The 17,747-nt window shown below is 31.7% G+C and overlaps 1 protein-coding gene across 1 annotated transcript; it reads right to left on the bottom strand.

The window, feature by feature from the left end:
* Positions 1-6,588: 6,588 nt before the first annotated feature.
* LOC112768963 (nicotianamine synthase) lies at positions 6,589-8,543 on the bottom strand. The gene is made up of 2 exons (XM_025813348.3): positions 8,035-8,543; positions 6,589-7,220 (listed from the first exon to the last, which is right to left on the bottom strand). Exons 1-2 carry the CDS (start codon positions 8,431-8,433, stop codon positions 6,765-6,767), a joined length of 855 nt encoding a protein of 284 aa, XP_025669133.1. The 5' UTR covers positions 8,434-8,543; the 3' UTR covers positions 6,589-6,764.
* Positions 8,544-17,747: the final 9,204 nt, after the last annotated feature.

Raw genomic sequence — 17,747 nt, forward strand, 5'->3', positions numbered from 1 at the left:
CTTGAAACGCTATTTATTTTGTTGATGCAGCAGTTTGATTTCCAGTAAGACGATGTTTTTTTATTCCTACAATAATTGATAAATACCGATCGAATGATGTTGTGGTAGGCATTTATTTTTCTCTTAAATTTGGTATGGTTGCCACGGGCTGTTTCTTGCGTTTAGGGTTTAAGGTCATCCTTGTTCATATCTATTATAATTTTTCCTGAGTAACAAGGTTGTAAGGGCTTGACATTTGTTTAGTGTCCACCCATTTGATTTTGCGGTTAATGTATGTCACAAGTCAGATGAGTTAATATCCAATTTAGTCCCAAAATTTGCACGTAAGTTTTAATTTAATCCATAAAGTTTCAGTCGCATGTAGTCTCTAAATTTTGCAAATGTGACTAACATTAGTATCTGAAACAATTTATAGCACACAAGTAATAATGGAGAGTAGAGCTGAGATAGATTCACATTGGAATATGTAAAACGATACTGTTTTGATTTTGGTGCTTAAATAGTCCAAAAACATCGTATCACGTGTTTTGAGAGAATTTTTCAAGAAATACTATTTACAATGTTGATTTTGGACTATTTGAGTGTCAACTAAAGTGACGTAGTTTTATAAAATTTAGTGTGGCATGTGGTCGTCCCATTAACGTTTTAAATAAGGGTAATTAAAACTTTAGGAACCAAATCGAGTATTATTTTCAAGTCACACACTAATCAAAACATTGACGCCAGTGATTTTCCCTTTGGTATATCGAGAAAAATTGTTGGTGCCAAATCTCTTACCACACAATGTTTCACAGGCCTTGCATAGAGTTCTTTTTCCATCATAGATTTGCCTGTTTCTGCAATCTCAGATGCATCAAATGATCACAAAGAAGCTAGTCAGCTACGCTGGCCGGCGGTCACCCCACCTAGATGATTTTGCAATTGGGCATCATAGCCAAGCCTCAAAACACAAATCTGCCGTTAAATGGAGTAAGTGATGATACTACACATTCTGAAGCTTTGGACCGTATTAACAGCATAGCACACAATAATAGACAAAAGAGAGAAGATCAGATATGTTATCTCATGGTTAAAATAATGCTAGAGTATTTTTACATTAAAAAGAAGAAAATGATCATTATTGTGATTTTGTTAACTAGTGCAGTCGTTTAATGTGAAACCTTTTAACAGAGTGAAAATGCAGCATCCATTGCATGTGCACCCGAAGATGTTCCAAGAAGCTACTCACATGAAGCATCACTCATCATAGCAATAGTTACTCACGTTTTTATTCTGCTTATCTTATCTATTAATATTTTTAAAGATGTAGCAAAATTTACAGAGAGAAAAATAATGTACCAAGAATGTCTTTTTCCTAACTCTGTTTATATTTGGTCGCGGCTCACATTTTATAAAAGAGAAATCGCACTTCTTAATGAACTTTCAATTTCAAGTAGTGAGAATAATACGTGGATGAAAGTTTTTATTAACCCGTGTGCCTCAAAATTAAAGCAAACAGGCTATGAGCCGTTATTTATTGTTCCCAACACAAGTTTCCAATGTTAAAAGATAAGAACAGAAATTAAGGAGGAAAAATGTTTTGCAGTAAAGGCCTCTAGTCTAATTCTATACACTTTATTTGGGAACAAGAAAAATCACAGATATATTGATGTTTGCAACTGTTATTCATACAAACCTCTTAAATCATCCTGTTAAACAAGAAGAATGAAGTAATTAAGTACTAGGGGTCCCGAACAACACCATGCTAATATATATAGTATATATAGACGCATGCTATGGTGGCCATAATAGCTATATAACTTTGGCAATACTTAAATTTTTTTTGTTAAAATTAAAGTAAGGGTTTATTTATCTTGTGCTTTAAAGGCACATGTTAAATTTATAAATCAAGAAAATTTTTATTAAAAATATAAAAGAATTTAAGTTTTTAACGCATTTGCTTTATATTTATTAAATAAAAACATTTAAAATTTTCTACTAATGGTAAGCTTATCATGTGCCCTTAGAGTACATCTTAGCTAAATCCTTAAAGTAATATTTTGGATAAAGTATACATTTTGTTTCTAATGTTTAGTTGTTGTATTCAATTTTGTCTATAATGTTTTCGATTTATGTCAAAATTACCATTGAACGTTAACTGTAACGACCCAATTTTCAGTATATCTAGATCATACCGGAAACTGAGCGCTACCAACTTGTCCTCCTAATTATTATCTATTATTTATCATATGAGCCTGATTCGTTGTTAAAAGCTAAGTTAATTTGCGAGGTATTTTTTTCGATAACGTTTGTCTAACATTTGGAATCATTCACAAATCAACTCACAAAGAATAACAGATACAATAGTTATAAACAACCTCACCTAGTCCCTCTAAACTACTAAAGCGAGGGAAAGTACATTCTAACTCTTCAAAACTCAAGTCAGGTGGAATGTCATCAAAAGGTGGAACATCATCTACTACTCCTCTGCACGATCAGACATTGCCATATGACGTCTCTCTGGTACCTCATCAAGTAGCCACATAACAGGAGTCTCGTACACAGGATTTAGGTGAAAGTTCGCATACAAACGGGGTGCAGACGACAGCTGGTCTCACAGTATATACATATAAATAGATAATAGAGTTCACTCTAGACTCAGAAGACTACCTAAAGCGGAATCCTCTTTGCGGAACGATCATCAACGAACTATGGAAGGGTACTCTTACTTCCATCTGAAGGGGGAAAGGAGAGAGAAGGGGTAAGAACTGGGGAGTTCTTAGTAGGGCCGGTGTTATTAGTTAAGTTCATTAATTCTGTGTTGTTTAGTAGATAAATAGCAGAATACAGAGAAGCAGTAAATAGAAGATATAGATAAATAGAAAAAATAGAGAAAACAGAAAATAGAACACAAACAAAAGAATACAAGAAAATAAAACACAAAGACAAAGAATAGAATACAAACAAAGAAAGTATACATTCATACAATAATCATAACGGAGGAAATGCACAACCAAGTATGATGCATGTCTAGCCCTAATGCAGGTAATGAGCTCATTTGTCGGTTACATACCCGCTCCCGACGTTACCCGGAGTCTTTTGACCAGGTAAGGCTTCCTTGTTGGCAATGCCCCTCGCAAGAGTCCTTTGACTTGCATGGTGGAGCTAGTTAACTTATATCTGCCCAACACACTCACTGTAAGAGTCCTCTGACTTACAGAATAGCATTATAGCTAAGTATCCCAGGAAAGCACTCTCAGTGATCATACCACTATCTATCTGATTGCCTCAATACAGCAGATGAACATACAAACATCTCTGGAGTTGCCTTAATGTAACAAACGACCTTTCAACAGGCCCTCTGTTTGTTCTCTATTCTCTTTATCATATTACTCTTTTCCCTTTGTCCTTTTACTCTACTCTGATTACTTTTTTATCTGTATCCTTTTATTCAGCTCTGTTTATTCTTCTCTATTTAACGTATGTATTTAAAGCTTATGTAAATTTTGGTATGAATAGTTAGCCTGTCCCAAGTATAGGTTCATTAAGTCTATACTGAAACAGTTTAACTTTTCATATAATACCTGACCCTAGGCGCAACTCAAGAACTAACTATATTGCTTCTAGTTTGTTCACTAGTCTCTATTAGTTTCTGTCATTAAAACTTTACAGACTTTTTCTTCGATTTTTATCTTTTCTTCAACCTTTTATCTCTCCTTTTATCTTTGCCTCACCAATATGTTCTTACCACTCCCTAAGTGTTTTATGAAGGTAATTATGAGATTCTGCGCTTAAAGTTGTCTTTCTAAATTTTTTACAGAAAATTGCCTTTTCTGTATTATTTTATTATTTTTATTAAAATATTATTTTTAATTAAATAATATTATTTAATATTTTATTATTATTTATTATTTTATTATTAAATTTTCAAAATTTACCTTACCTTTACCTTTTAACCTCTAAAATTCACTTTTTACCACCCGTAACTTTTAATATTTCTACTTTAACCACCCTAACTTTTAGAAATTACAAAATAACCCCTCAAACACCAAAAATTTTACTTCCTTGCTCTTTTCAAGATCTAAGGCCTGTTCTTTCATGTTCTTCATCACACTCAAAGTGTTCTTCATAAATTTTTCAGATTCTTTCTCTGTTTTTACCCGTTTTTCAATCTTTTCAGCAACCGATTTTTACCATAATTCAAAATAAAATTGCAGCCACCAAAGCCACTTATTTCCTACTGGATTTCAACACAAATTCAACCCTAATTTAAGTCCTAGGGTTCGAAATTCCAGCAGCCACAAGTAGGGGTGTCCATGGATCGGATCGTATCCGTAGATCCGCAGTAAATATCCACATCCGATCCGAAAATTGCGGATACGATCCGATCCGCAAATTGATCGGATCGGATCGGATCCAATCCGCACCCTTTGCAAATCGGATCGCGGATATCTGCTCTATATCCGCGTATCCGATCCGCGGATCCGCAGATCCGCACTATAATAATTAAAAAATAAATAAATATATATATGTTTGGTATTATGTTTACTTGTTTGTATGTTTTAGTTAGTAATTATTATTCATATATTGTATTATTTTATTTTTGTTATTTAGAGAGAGTTTGATTAAAAATATTTTAGGAATAAATAAGTTTAAAAGTATGAAAAAAATATTTTTATCGAATTCTTTTACATAGAAATATGGTTAAAAAGAGAAGGTTTAATTATGCGGATATATTTGATATCCGATCCGATCCGATCTGGCACTAAAAAGTGCGGATATCATAACTGATCCGATCCGATGGAAATTATGCGGATCGGATCGAATTTTCGGCCATATCCGATACGATCCGATCCGCAGACACCCCTAGCCACAAGAACATGCATTCATAGCTTGAATATCATCAAATTTCATCAAATTTTCACTAAAATTTCAACAAGAATCACTCATATAAACAATCAATTTCAAGCATAACCAAACCATATCATAATCACACAACTCAAACACAATTAATCAAGATTAATTTTACCAAACCCTACCTGGTTTTGGTACTCCTAATTCGGTTATGTTCTTAGGCGGTCCTTAAGCACTTTTTCCTCCTAAATCACATCAAGAACAACTTTAAATCCAAAAATCCTCAACTAACCGAATCTTACTCAACATGTTAAGAAGGGATTTCTCACCTTAAACTTGCTGAAAATTAATGTTTCTTGGCCCTCAAATCAAGTTAAGCATGATTCCTAAGAAAGAACATCAAGAAAACACATGTTTAAGCATGTTTTCTTGAAACCGAAGCAAAAGGGAGATGGTGCAGCCAAATCACCTTGATTTCAGTCTTGATAAGTCATATGATCATGTAGAGAAAGAAAAGAGGATCATTTTGGTCGGATTGGAATTTTGATTTGAGTTTTAGTTCAGCAGAAATCAAGCTTTGAAGATTTGGAACTAAGAACTTTTCTCTCTTTTTCACTCTTGGAAATTTTGACCACAAGGAGCAAATGAACCAGCCTTGGGGGTTTTGGGGGTGTAGGGTGAGTTGTGATTGGTTGGCTTGGAGGTGTATTAAAATAATATTAAAATATCTCAGGTGTATGACTACTAAAACTAGATGTATCGGAACACTCATAAAAAATATCTCTAAAAATTATTTTCTGAGCTCCTAGCATAAATGACACTAGTAACATATTTAATATGAGAATAAAGCATGTATAATGAGGCCTTAGCATTGTTAAAGTCATCAGAGAGTGCTGCTGCTAAGCTACACCAGTAAACTATGAACTCGGTTAAACCGATCTCCTGTTTTTAACTAAAACAGACCAGGTAACCTTATAATATCATTCAAGCATCTTCTAATAATAACATAATGATAATATTATACTATTATCTCTCTTCTCTCATGAATCGAGTCCAGTTCGTCAAACTGAGACTATTTACAGAAACAAGAATCGAAACTCCTAACCGATATGGTTCAAAAACTAGGTTCATCGTGATTGTGTTGTCGAGCTTGTCTCAAAAGAAGTTCTTGCTTAATGATGACGTAATGAAAATGAGGATTGAGATGCTTGATGCATGATACAACAGAGGTCCTCCCTTTACCGATCTTCCGAAGAAATCTGTGTATTCAGAAAAGATCTCGCGTACTCGAAAAACGAGGTTGTTACATTAACTCTATGTAAAATGTTAGGGAATTAAAAATTTTTAAGAATAGTTTTGACACAAATAAAAAATAACAGGGACAAAATTGAAAGATCGAAAACGTTAGAGACAAAATTGAATGAAACTAAATATTAGGAGTATTTAAAAAAAACATAAATATTAAGGACAAAAAATATACTATTTTATTCTAATATTTTTTAATATTTAAAAACACTTTTTTATTCTAAAAAATAAAAATAAAATTGTTGTAAAAATATTAAAAAAAATTACCCTAATTTTTGTAACACTTTTGAAGTGTTGCCAAATTTCTATAATCATTGTAGCCACTATAATAAGTTAATAATAACGAACTTCAAAACAAATATAAGTACATAAGGGAAATATATATAGGAACAACAAAACATTCACCTTAAATTCAAACAATGTTAAGATGTACCGAATTGAAATAGTGTATTATATATGTAAAGGCACTTCAGTTTATTTAAATGACATTGTTCTAAATAACATCAAATTACTAGATTACCCTTAATGCATCTAAATAACATCAAATTACTGGATTACCCATAATGCATGTTATACTAAGGGTAATTCAGTGCATTATTTAAGACATTGGCTAAAGGCTACAATGCTTAAGCTTTAGGCTTGCGAAGAAGAGCAACCGAGTTGATAACATCATTTGTGGGGTGAAATACGGTAAGAACCTCAAAATCCACCATGTCATGTTCTTCAACAATAGGGTACAAGAAAGCCCTAGCACCCTTTGCACTCCTCACAAGCAAAAAACCACCTTCTTTCATGTACTTCCTAATATGTCCCAAAATCTTCAGTTTTGCTTCTCTTGACATTCCAACAAGTGCTGCCAAGAATAAGCAATCATATTCGCTCAACCTCTCTTTCACATCCATGATGTCATGAGTTTCAAACTTCATCCTCTTCTCAAGACCTGAATCTGAGGCCACAATCGTCCTAGCCACCTCGTTCGCCTTCTCGTCGATGTCGAAGTTGTCGAAGTGCGTTGATTCCATGTGGTGTGTGGCCATTATGATGGAAGTGAGTGGCATTGGTCCTGATCCAACAAAGGCCACCTATGTTGCGGAAAAACGAATACAAATATTGAATATAATGCTGTACAAAATGAATATATATATATATATATATATATAGTTCAGAAAAATTGGAAAGTATGGGTTTATATTTGTCATATTCAAATATTTATAACAATTTTAATCAAAATTTTATAGTAAAACTTTTTTATAATTAGAGTTTAATTTTGATGTATTGACAGTGTAAAACATAGTCGTCTAATTGTATTCTTTTTAAATGTCTATTCACACCATGAATATAAAAATTAGTTATTTTTATTGATATGACGATACGCAGTTAGATGCATGTGAAAAACTATTTTACACTAACAATAAATTAAAACTAAATTCTTCTAATTATGCTAGATATGATATTTTTTTATAAAATTAATTTTGATGTACTGATAATAAAAAATATTTTATATAATACAAAATACATTTATTTTTTTTAATAATTATTCATGCAATTAATATAAAAATTTAATTTTTTTATGATATAATATTATATAATTAAATTATATATAAAAGTATTTTATACAGCATCAAAATTAAATTTTTATTCTTAATGCAAAAATTTTTTTGTACAAATCTTTTAAAGATTATTTTTAGGTGTTTATGCATCTTTTTCATTAAAAATTTATTTATTTTGTTTTATTAAAATTTTTTTATAAGAATAAATGGTTAAGTTATGTGAATACTTAAGGTGTCTACAAAAAATATGTTTAAATAATCCTGTTATTCTAAAATAGTAGTATTTGAAACATATATACATACATGAATAAACTAAAATATTTATTCATCATATATAAAAGGTTACCTTCTTTGGATGTGGCACACCGTTATCCTTGAGGATCTTGTTCTCCATGTTTGCTAGCTTCACATAGTTGCCATAGTAAGGGAAGAGTATGAGGTTTTTCATAGGGTTTGGTGTGTGGCTTATGAAAGTTGAGAACTCAAGCTCCATGAGCCCTTCGGCGCGGCCGCAAAGGTCGATGAGGCTCTCGCGAGCTATCTTCACATCTTGGGGTAAAGACTCAATTTCAATGGATGAAGGGAGGATGCATAGTTTCACTAGGTCAGTGAAGAGGCTATTGACTTGTTTTGAAGGTCTAAGGGATTCTAGCTTGGAGATGCTTGCATGAAGTTGCATGATTTGAGATATAAGGACCTCTGATGGAATTTGGGTATCAAATTTGAAGCTTTGGAATGAAGCCATTTGATTATAAATGAAAGGATTTAATTTTGGGGTGTAAGAAAGTTTGAGAGAAAAGGAAAATTAGAGCAAAATGCACACGATTTTTGTGCTTGTTTTGTGGAGAAAGCTCACATGTATTTAGCTATTTATAGTTGGATTGCATGAGCTTAGATTGGTGAATTGCAATATGCAATTATTGATTGAGAAATGTTTGCAGTGACTAGTCATGAAAATCTCATTTTACTTTAGGAGTAATTAAATAATCAGTAATATTAAAGAAAAAAAAAAAAAGTCATAATTTATTTTATTTAATATTCATTAATTGCTACAGTAATTAATGAATGCTAAATAAAATAAGTTCTGGCTGATTTTAGCTAAATGTTTTTGGTTATCAAATATTTTTGTTAATAATAAATATATAATAATAATTTATTTTTTATATATTGATAATGTAAAATAATTTTATAAATGTATCTAATTACTTAATCCTACATTAATTACAATAATTACCTTTTACATTGATTTCATAAATAATCATAAAAAAATAAATATGATTAGATGATGTATCTAATTACTTAACCCTATATTAATTATAATAACTATATTTTACGTTGATTTCATAAATGATCATAAAAAATAAATATAATTAAATAACTATGTAAATGTTTTACATACATTGTCAGTGTATTAAAATTGAACTCATATAATAAATACAAAAAATATTTTATATTAATTATTGGTCAATATTTTTTTAAACACATCATTTTTATAAAATGTTATAGACGCTTATACTTTATTATTTTTAGATTTTGGTTTGCTTTCTAATTCCAAACTCATGATTAGCTGTTAGATTGAGTTTGACATCAATAAATAAATATTTTTATATTATTAGTAAAAAACATATTTATTTTTAACTATTTGTTGAAAAGACAAAGTGTCTATTTACAATTCAAAAACTTTTAATCGGTTAATCACTTAAGTAATTAATGTAAACAATTCTTATGAATGACGACCTGTTAATATGTCGAGGCAATTTAAATTAATAATCAGGGTCGCTTAGATCAATTATTCGAATAATTGAAAATCAATTAAAAAATTTTAAATTATAAAAGAGTATTTTGTTCTTTTAACAAATATAAAGATCGAAAATAAAATTTACTTTATAAAAAAAATTATATTTACTGACTTTAAAATTATTCCAAAATCTTTTCGGTCAACTAAAAGGTCGTGCTTCATGCCTTTAAGATTATCTGCCCATGATCTTATTACTTATTTTGTCTTATGCTTGCACTTGCATGATAATATAGCTAGGCAAGAGTTTGCGCTAATCATTTTTTATAGGAAAAATATAAGTAAATAATGTGAACAATGGATATATTGAATGTTTAATTTATTAGATGTATAAATAATTATTTTAATATTAAAATTTAAATAAATAATTTAAAAATATAATATATTTTATTTGAATTGGGCTAATTTTAAAATTTATTATTCATGTTGTTTAATAAAATTATTAGTTATCTAGTATGACCTTTTTTATAAGTACCTTAACGCACTGTATAAAATATGCATATTGTATAGTGTACAGTGAAAAATGTCACAAATATATATATTTTTTTGTTCAAGAAAAAAAAATGTTACAAATATAATTGTCATGTTTTGTTTTGTGGGCCATCAAGCGTGTGGAACTTGCAAGTCCTATTAGTATTTAACTGATGGAAATAAATCATGGGTTGCATCTGAAATTAGACTTTGATTCTTTTCATACGCTATATGTGCATGAAGAACCGGGGAAGGTTGAAGCATATACTGTGTATGAAACATGTTCACACTAACATGAGAAGTGAGAAAGATTTTGGGCCTCAAGTCTCACACCGGCATGAACCTTGCTAATGCAAGTCAATATTGTAAGATCCTCAAATCGTTAAACAAATAAACCATGCGCTGAGTCAAGGAAATAATCCAAATAAATAAATAAAAAAAGAAAGTTTAGGATCAGTAGATTTTGTGGCTTTTAGCCATTAATTAGTCATCAGTGATGTTTTTAATAGTGTGAGATTGTATTTAATGGTGTAAAATCATTCAATTTCTTTTTGATAATTAAGTGTTGGCCAAAATTTAACAAAAGTACTAGTCCTATCACTCCTCAATTAAAAATGTCAAAGAAACAATGATCATTGAAGCTCACTAAAGTTTGAAGGTTGAAACCGTCTTCAGTAGAGGGGGTGAACAAAATATACTCTATTTATTTATTAGTTCGAAAATTTACTCCAAATACAGGTTAAAAAAAAATTAAATAAAACATATATTTATATATAAATATATGATGATTTATTTAATAGTTAATTTTTGGTGTACATAACATTTTTAAATTTATTATTATTAAACTATTCTTTCACCTTAACCTATAACAACAAAAAAAAAATCGTATATTGGCCCATAAATTCAATCCAAGAGAATTAATTCGGTTACAATTTCAGCTTATATATTTAGTTTTATCTTTATAATTTTTTCAATAAAAAAATACGTAACACATCTTTCTCTTTACGTACTCTTTGTATATTCTTTAAGTTTATTATGGTATCAGAGTTCGGTTTTAAACTTTGCGGAGATCCATAGATAAACTAACCAATTCATATCCTAAAATTCCTTCAACGCCCTCCTACAATAAATAATCATTCTTCCATTAACGCTGTCACTGTTCCCTTGCCTTCCTACTCTATCTTTGGTAAAGGAGAAAGGGTGCACCAGCAACTTCATCAGGAGCCTCTTTTGGACCTCTCGTCAGTCCAACGCTCTTCTCGCATGACACTTCTGAAAAAGACCGAAGTTCATTCTTTAGATTGCAAAGTCAGAAACAACCACTCTTCCAATAAAGAAATTTGTCCTTCAAACCAACTTGGACTTTTGCCAAGTCCAACCACTCATTATCTTTATTCTTTCAATACTTTTTTTATTGTTAATAATTTTTTAAATCGAAATTCATTTTTAAATACTTGGATTGTTGATTTTAGTGCACAGATCACATTGCATCAAATTTGTCTTGGTTCATTCTTACACACAAATATCTCCTATTATTTTTCATTTACCAATCGGCTCTCAAATTACTGTTTCTTATAACGACATTGTTCAATTTCACCATCTTTAGTTCTTTATGATGTTTTTTATTTACCTCATTTCAATTTTAATATTATCTTCATGTCAAAAATTACTTCTGCACTCATATGTATACTCACTTTTTTATTTTCTTGTTGCACTCCACAAGCCAACAATTTAGAGACGATTGATTTGGGAAGAATAAGAGAGGAATTATATGTCCTTAAACCCAATTTTGGTAAAAATTCATTCACTATACATTTCACAAATTTCATCCAGTCTCCACCCATTAAACCTTCAAATATATGATATTTTCGTTTAGAGCATCTTTCTGGACAAAGACTCAACCATTTACCTAAATATTTTTCTTTTATTTTTATGTATCAGGATGAGGCTTGTGACATTTATCATCTTTCTAAGAAAAAAAAGTTTCATATTCTCAAAGTTTTAATAAAGCTAATGCAAATTTTGATTTATTACATTTTGATATTTGGAGTTCCTTTCGACAAAATTCTATTTATAATCATAAATATTCTTTTACTGTTGTTGATGATTTTAGTCGCTTTATATGGGTTATTTATTAAAATAAAAAAGAGAAGTGTAAAATCATGTAAAGAATTTTATTACATTAGTTGAAATATAATTCAAATCTAAAGTCAAAGTTGTCTGTTCTGATAATGGACCAGAATTTATTTTACATAATTTTTATGCTTCAAAGGACATTCTTCAACAACGTAGTTGTATTGAAACTCCTCAATAAAATGAAAGGGTAGAAGCAAGCATCAACATATTTTGAATATATCGTGCTCTTATGTTTCAGTCTAATTTACCATCATCTTTTTGGTCTTATGCTGTTAAACATGTTGTTTATTTGCTTAATAGAGTTTCATCATCTGTAATTAATTTTAAAATACTATTTGAGGTTTTATTCAATCATCCACCAAATTATCATGACCTTAAAGTGTTTAGGTGCTTATGTTTTGTTTCTGCCCTCATGGCAAATAGATCAAAATTTGATCCAAGAGACAAAAAGGCTGTGTTTATTAGTTTTCAATATAGTCTTAAAGGATATATTATTTATGTTTTAGAAGATAAAAGAATTGAGATTTCTAGAAATGTGATTTTTTATGAAATGATCTTGCCCTTAGTTACCAAAAATGTCCAATTTCATACCCCCATTCCAACATTGCCAAACATGCTTTCTCAAAAATATTTAGTTAGTCTTTCAGTCGGACCCTAACCCATACCCATTGACCCACTTCCATTTAATTCTTTCTTTTCTCCAACTACCTCTCCTTCTTCCTTACCACGTGTCCTAACCAACTTGAATCCATGACCACCAGATCTATTTCAACTCATACACCCTCCTCTCCTTTCGCAATAGACACTAGTCCACCATCACCTTTTCATCCCATGTCACCTTTCTCATCAACTGAGCTACCCCGTTCTCGTAATTTCGACTGACCTCACTGACCTCCAGTATATCTCTTTGATTATTTGTGCAATTTCTTTCTCACCTCCACAAATCTCTCTCCCTCAAAGTGTCGGCATCCTCTATCTTCAGTCATGTCTTTTTCTTCTTGTTCATCTTCTCATCATAAGTTTCTTTTATATCTACATTCCAATGTTGAGCCAAAGTCTTTTAAGGACACCAATCAACACTCTAATTAGTGTAGTACTATGAATGATGAGGTGGATGCTCTTGAGTTGGACAAAACTTGGCATTTTGTTGATTGCCCTGCAAGTGTTAAGCTAGTTGGTTGCAAATGGGTCTATCACATCAAACGCAAGTCTGATGGTTCAGTTGATCGAGATTAGGCATGCATTGTGGCTAAAGAATTCACCCAAATTGAAAGTGTTGACTTAGAAACCTTCTCTCCTGTTGTCAAACCTACCACCATCAGATTGATTTTGGCATTGACCTCTATGAAGTATTGGTCCATACATCAATCGGATGTCAATAATGCTTTTATACACAGGGATCTTTCTGAAGATGTTTATATGATTCTGCCACCCGGGTTTATATCTCCTCGACTGAATCAATGCTGCAAGCTGCTGAAGGCATTATATAGTTTATGACAATTTAGTCGTATATGGTATGACAAACTTTCTAATCTTTTGTTATCTCATGGATATCATCAGACCTTATCTGATTAAAGTCTATTTGTCAAATTCACTGTTGCTCAAATTTCTATCCTTCTAGTCTATATTGATGATATTGTTCTCACTGGTAATTCTATGCTGCCATTAAGTCTATTTTGCACCAACACTTTCGAATTAAAGACTTGGGCCCATTAAAATATTTTTTGGGTATTGAGGTTAATCAGTGAAGGAAATTTACTTATCTTAGAGAAAATAATGTCTTGATCTTTTGGAGGATTCTGATTTATTAAGTGTTAAACCCGCTTTTGTTCCAATGGATAGTATCACAAGACTATATCAAAACAATAGTCTCCTGCTATCTGACCCTTTTATTTATCGTTGTTTGGTTGGGTGACTTATCTATCTCACCACTACCCGATCAGACATCATGTATACTACTCAACAATTAAGTTAATTTATGGCATCTCCTACTGACTCTCATCTTCAAGCTGCCAAGCGTGTGTTATGATATTTGAAAACTAGCCTCGACAAAGGAGTTTTTTTCAAGAGAAACAGAAATTCAACTTCTCGGCTTTAGGTACTCCAATTGGGCCGGATGTCCTCACACCCGGCGATCTTTAACAGGCTAGCTGACATCTTCACCAAGCCTTTGTCTCCTCATCCCTTCTATATTAATCTTAATAAATTCGGTGTTCTTGACATCTTCGTCCTCCAACTTGCGGGACCGTAAACCACTATTCCACCTTATCTCATGACAACAACAAAAAAATCTCATATCGGCTATAAATTTATCCCAATAGAATTAATTCGGTTACAATTTCAGCCTATATATTTAACTTTATCTTTATAATTTTTTCAGTCAAAAAATACATAACACAACTTCTTTTTTCTTTATGTACTCTTTGCATACTCTTTAAGTTTATTAATTATGAATCAGATTTGATAAATAATTAAATTTATCAGATAATATCCAATAAAATTTAGCATGAATTTGAATTGAATTATGCACCCAAAAATGCTAATAAGTGACTAGATTTGATTTATGTACACTCTTACTTTTGAAGTCGTCAATTTTTAGTATTCTACCGTGTTTGAGACAATTGACTTTTGTTTACAATAAAAAAAAAAAAATAAAAACAAAATATTAGAAAGTCATTATAATTTATTATTTTTAGTCATTATTTAGTTATTAACTCAATTTTTTAGTCTATTTTTTTAGTTTAATAATCGAACAATATATTTTATTCTATACTTTTAAACATTAATGAATAACTGATGATAAAAAATAATAAATATTGATAACCCTCTAAGATTTCTCTTAAAAAAAAAGACATTAAGATAACCAGACTCAAAGATATAGAGAAGTTAGTTGTGTTTTTTAAAATTATTATCAATAGTGTGGTAGAGAATGTCATAGATTTTGATTTTTTATTGTTGTATATTTTTTATTAATTAGAATTTGTAGCTTTATTTTATACTCTTAATTATTTTGTATGACACAATATATGAATTTGGTAGGGCGTGCATTTTTAATCAATAAAAGTATGCTATAACAATAAAAAAATATAGCTAGAGTCTGAGCAGAAGAAATTTAACTTTACTTGATTCATAAAAACCTCTAAATGCAACAACATGGCGATGTACTTAGGGGGAACATAATACCCTTTCATGGTTTGCAAATTCTAACAGCAAAAGCAACACGAATTAATTTATATATTGTTTTGTTTGGAATTTGGTTTGATTTCGACACAAACTGTCAACCAAATTTATACTACAAAAATACTGAGTACCATTGGAATTATTGTTGGAAAAATGTATAAAATTTGACGATAAAGTAATTACCGACAAATTTACTGTCGAAAGGAATCTAACGGTATAAATTTTGCCAGTAACTAATTACCGTCGAATGTTGTGAAGGATTACTTGCCCGAAAAATCATTTGGATACCAACAATTTTTTTCGACAGTAACGTTTGCGTCGCAATATCTTGTTTTTCGTACTAGTACCGTCGAATTATGCCTTCGGTAAATTCGACGATAATGTCAATTTTTTTTTAAATATTGTGACGTAATTTTTTTTAATTTTTTTCTTTTTAATTTTAATTTTTTATTTAAGTTTATCTTTTAGACAATTAGTGGTCAAATTATAAATAATAGAAACCAATTATGTAATATTAAATATCAAATATTCGAATAAATTAAAAATCAAATAAATTAAATACAATGAAACAGTAAAATAAATCCCTAATCACTAAAGACCACTTAGTCGTCATCGTCATTCCCGTGGTCCTGTTGAGGTGTCAGAGAAGGCGGTGATGTCTGTGTCTCACCAGTAGCTCTACTGCCACCAGCAGCGCTGCTGCCACTGGTGTGCATCTGAGCCTAATACACCGCCATCTGCTGCTCCAGCAACTCGATCCACTCCAGCAACTCGATCCACTCCAGCCTGAGCTCATCCGTGTCCGTCATGCATGTGAGGATCACCTAATACCTCTCCCAAGTCTTGTTCAGCTCCTGAGCCTATTCGTGAAGGCTTTGGGTGAGCTCTTGTACATGCAGCCTTAAATCAATACCTTCCTTAGGATCTACGACTCTACTGGCAGCAGAGGTGGATGATGGCCTCAACATGGAGGTGCGAAGACTGGTGGCAAAGAACGACCCCAACCCATTGACAACGGTCGATTCACCGTTGATCTAGGTTTTCAAAAATTAGAATTCTACCGTTGAAAGTATAGCCTAGACCAACGATTAATCCCCAAGCCAAATGTTTAATCCAAAGGATATGTCACAATTCAAAACCAATTCAATTCCGGGAGTTTTAATTCCCGGGTTGTCTCCCAAGGACACTTGAGACCAATGTGTGTGCAATCTTGGTTGTGAGGATCATAGGGTTTGCAATAAAGAGATAAACATATAAAGCAATGAAAGAACATGCACAATTGTAATAAATGAACTAATAAAGGAATCAATGAAGTAACTATGCAATATAGACAAGTAAAGTGTATAAGTAACTAATGTAAATGTGTATGAAGAAATTAAAGCATAAAAGGTGTCTTGGCTTGGAGTGAGCTAAGGGTCCTTTCCTTGTTGGAACCACAACTATGACAAATATAATGGATCAATCTCACTTGATCAACCCTCACATCGGAGAGTAAGTTAAATGAGCATAAGTGTTCTTAATCCACAAATTCTAAATTGCTTGCTAATTGCCTTAGCAACAACATAGCGTTAGTGGGAACAAGAACAGTTAACAATCCAAAATTGACACTAAATATTGGATATTTCAACTCTAGGAATCCAATTGCTCACTTTTCTCAAGCCAATAGATAGAAAACTAGCCCAAAATCATACTTGACATTTTGTCAAACACTTGGTGGGCAAAAATCTTAAACATGGGAAAAATGAGAAAAAGCTTGAAACCAAAAGCAACAAATGATCTCAATCAATAATAAAAACTCAAGAAAGCATGTAACAATCATCAAAGGTCAAATTCATCAACAAAAAAAATAGAAATTGCAAAAGAGAAGTGAAATTGAAATATAACTTGAATTATAAGAAAGAGTAAGAACAATGTAACTATAAAGAGTAATAACAAAGAGATACTTACAATAGGAATTAGCAAAATCCAAGATCAAAATTGAAATAGAACTTGAATGTAAAAATCCTAATATAAACCCTAGTAGAGAAGATGATGAAAAACTTAAAGAAAAACTATACTAAAGCTATCTACCACTACTCCTAAGCTACACTAATGTTATGCTATGGTATGGTCTTCATTTTCCCTTCCTTATGAGCTAAATGGCTTTAGAAATAGGCCTCCAAACCACCAAAATCGCGAGTCACGTGAGATTTTAATAAAGGCATGTGCGTCCACCTGTGTGGACGCACAGACGTGTGTGTCCGCACACTCTGCCGAAAACCTCTACCCGTGCGTACGCACAGGAGGTTGTGCGCACGCACACTAGGCGATGCTTAAATGAACGCGCGACGCGCGCGGTGCGGCTCACGCGCAAGCGTGGCTCTGATTTGATGGTTGTGCGTACACACGCAGGTCTGTGCACATGCACACTAGGCTGAGCTCTTCTCCTTTGATTTTTTATGCTTCCTCCACTTTGAATGCTCTTCTTCCATTTTCTC

Source organism: Arachis hypogaea, chromosome 18 (genome assembly GCF_003086295.3).
Source record: "Arachis hypogaea cultivar Tifrunner chromosome 18, arahy.Tifrunner.gnm2.J5K5, whole genome shotgun sequence".
Classification (NCBI taxonomy): domain Eukaryota; kingdom Viridiplantae; phylum Streptophyta; class Magnoliopsida; order Fabales; family Fabaceae; genus Arachis; species Arachis hypogaea.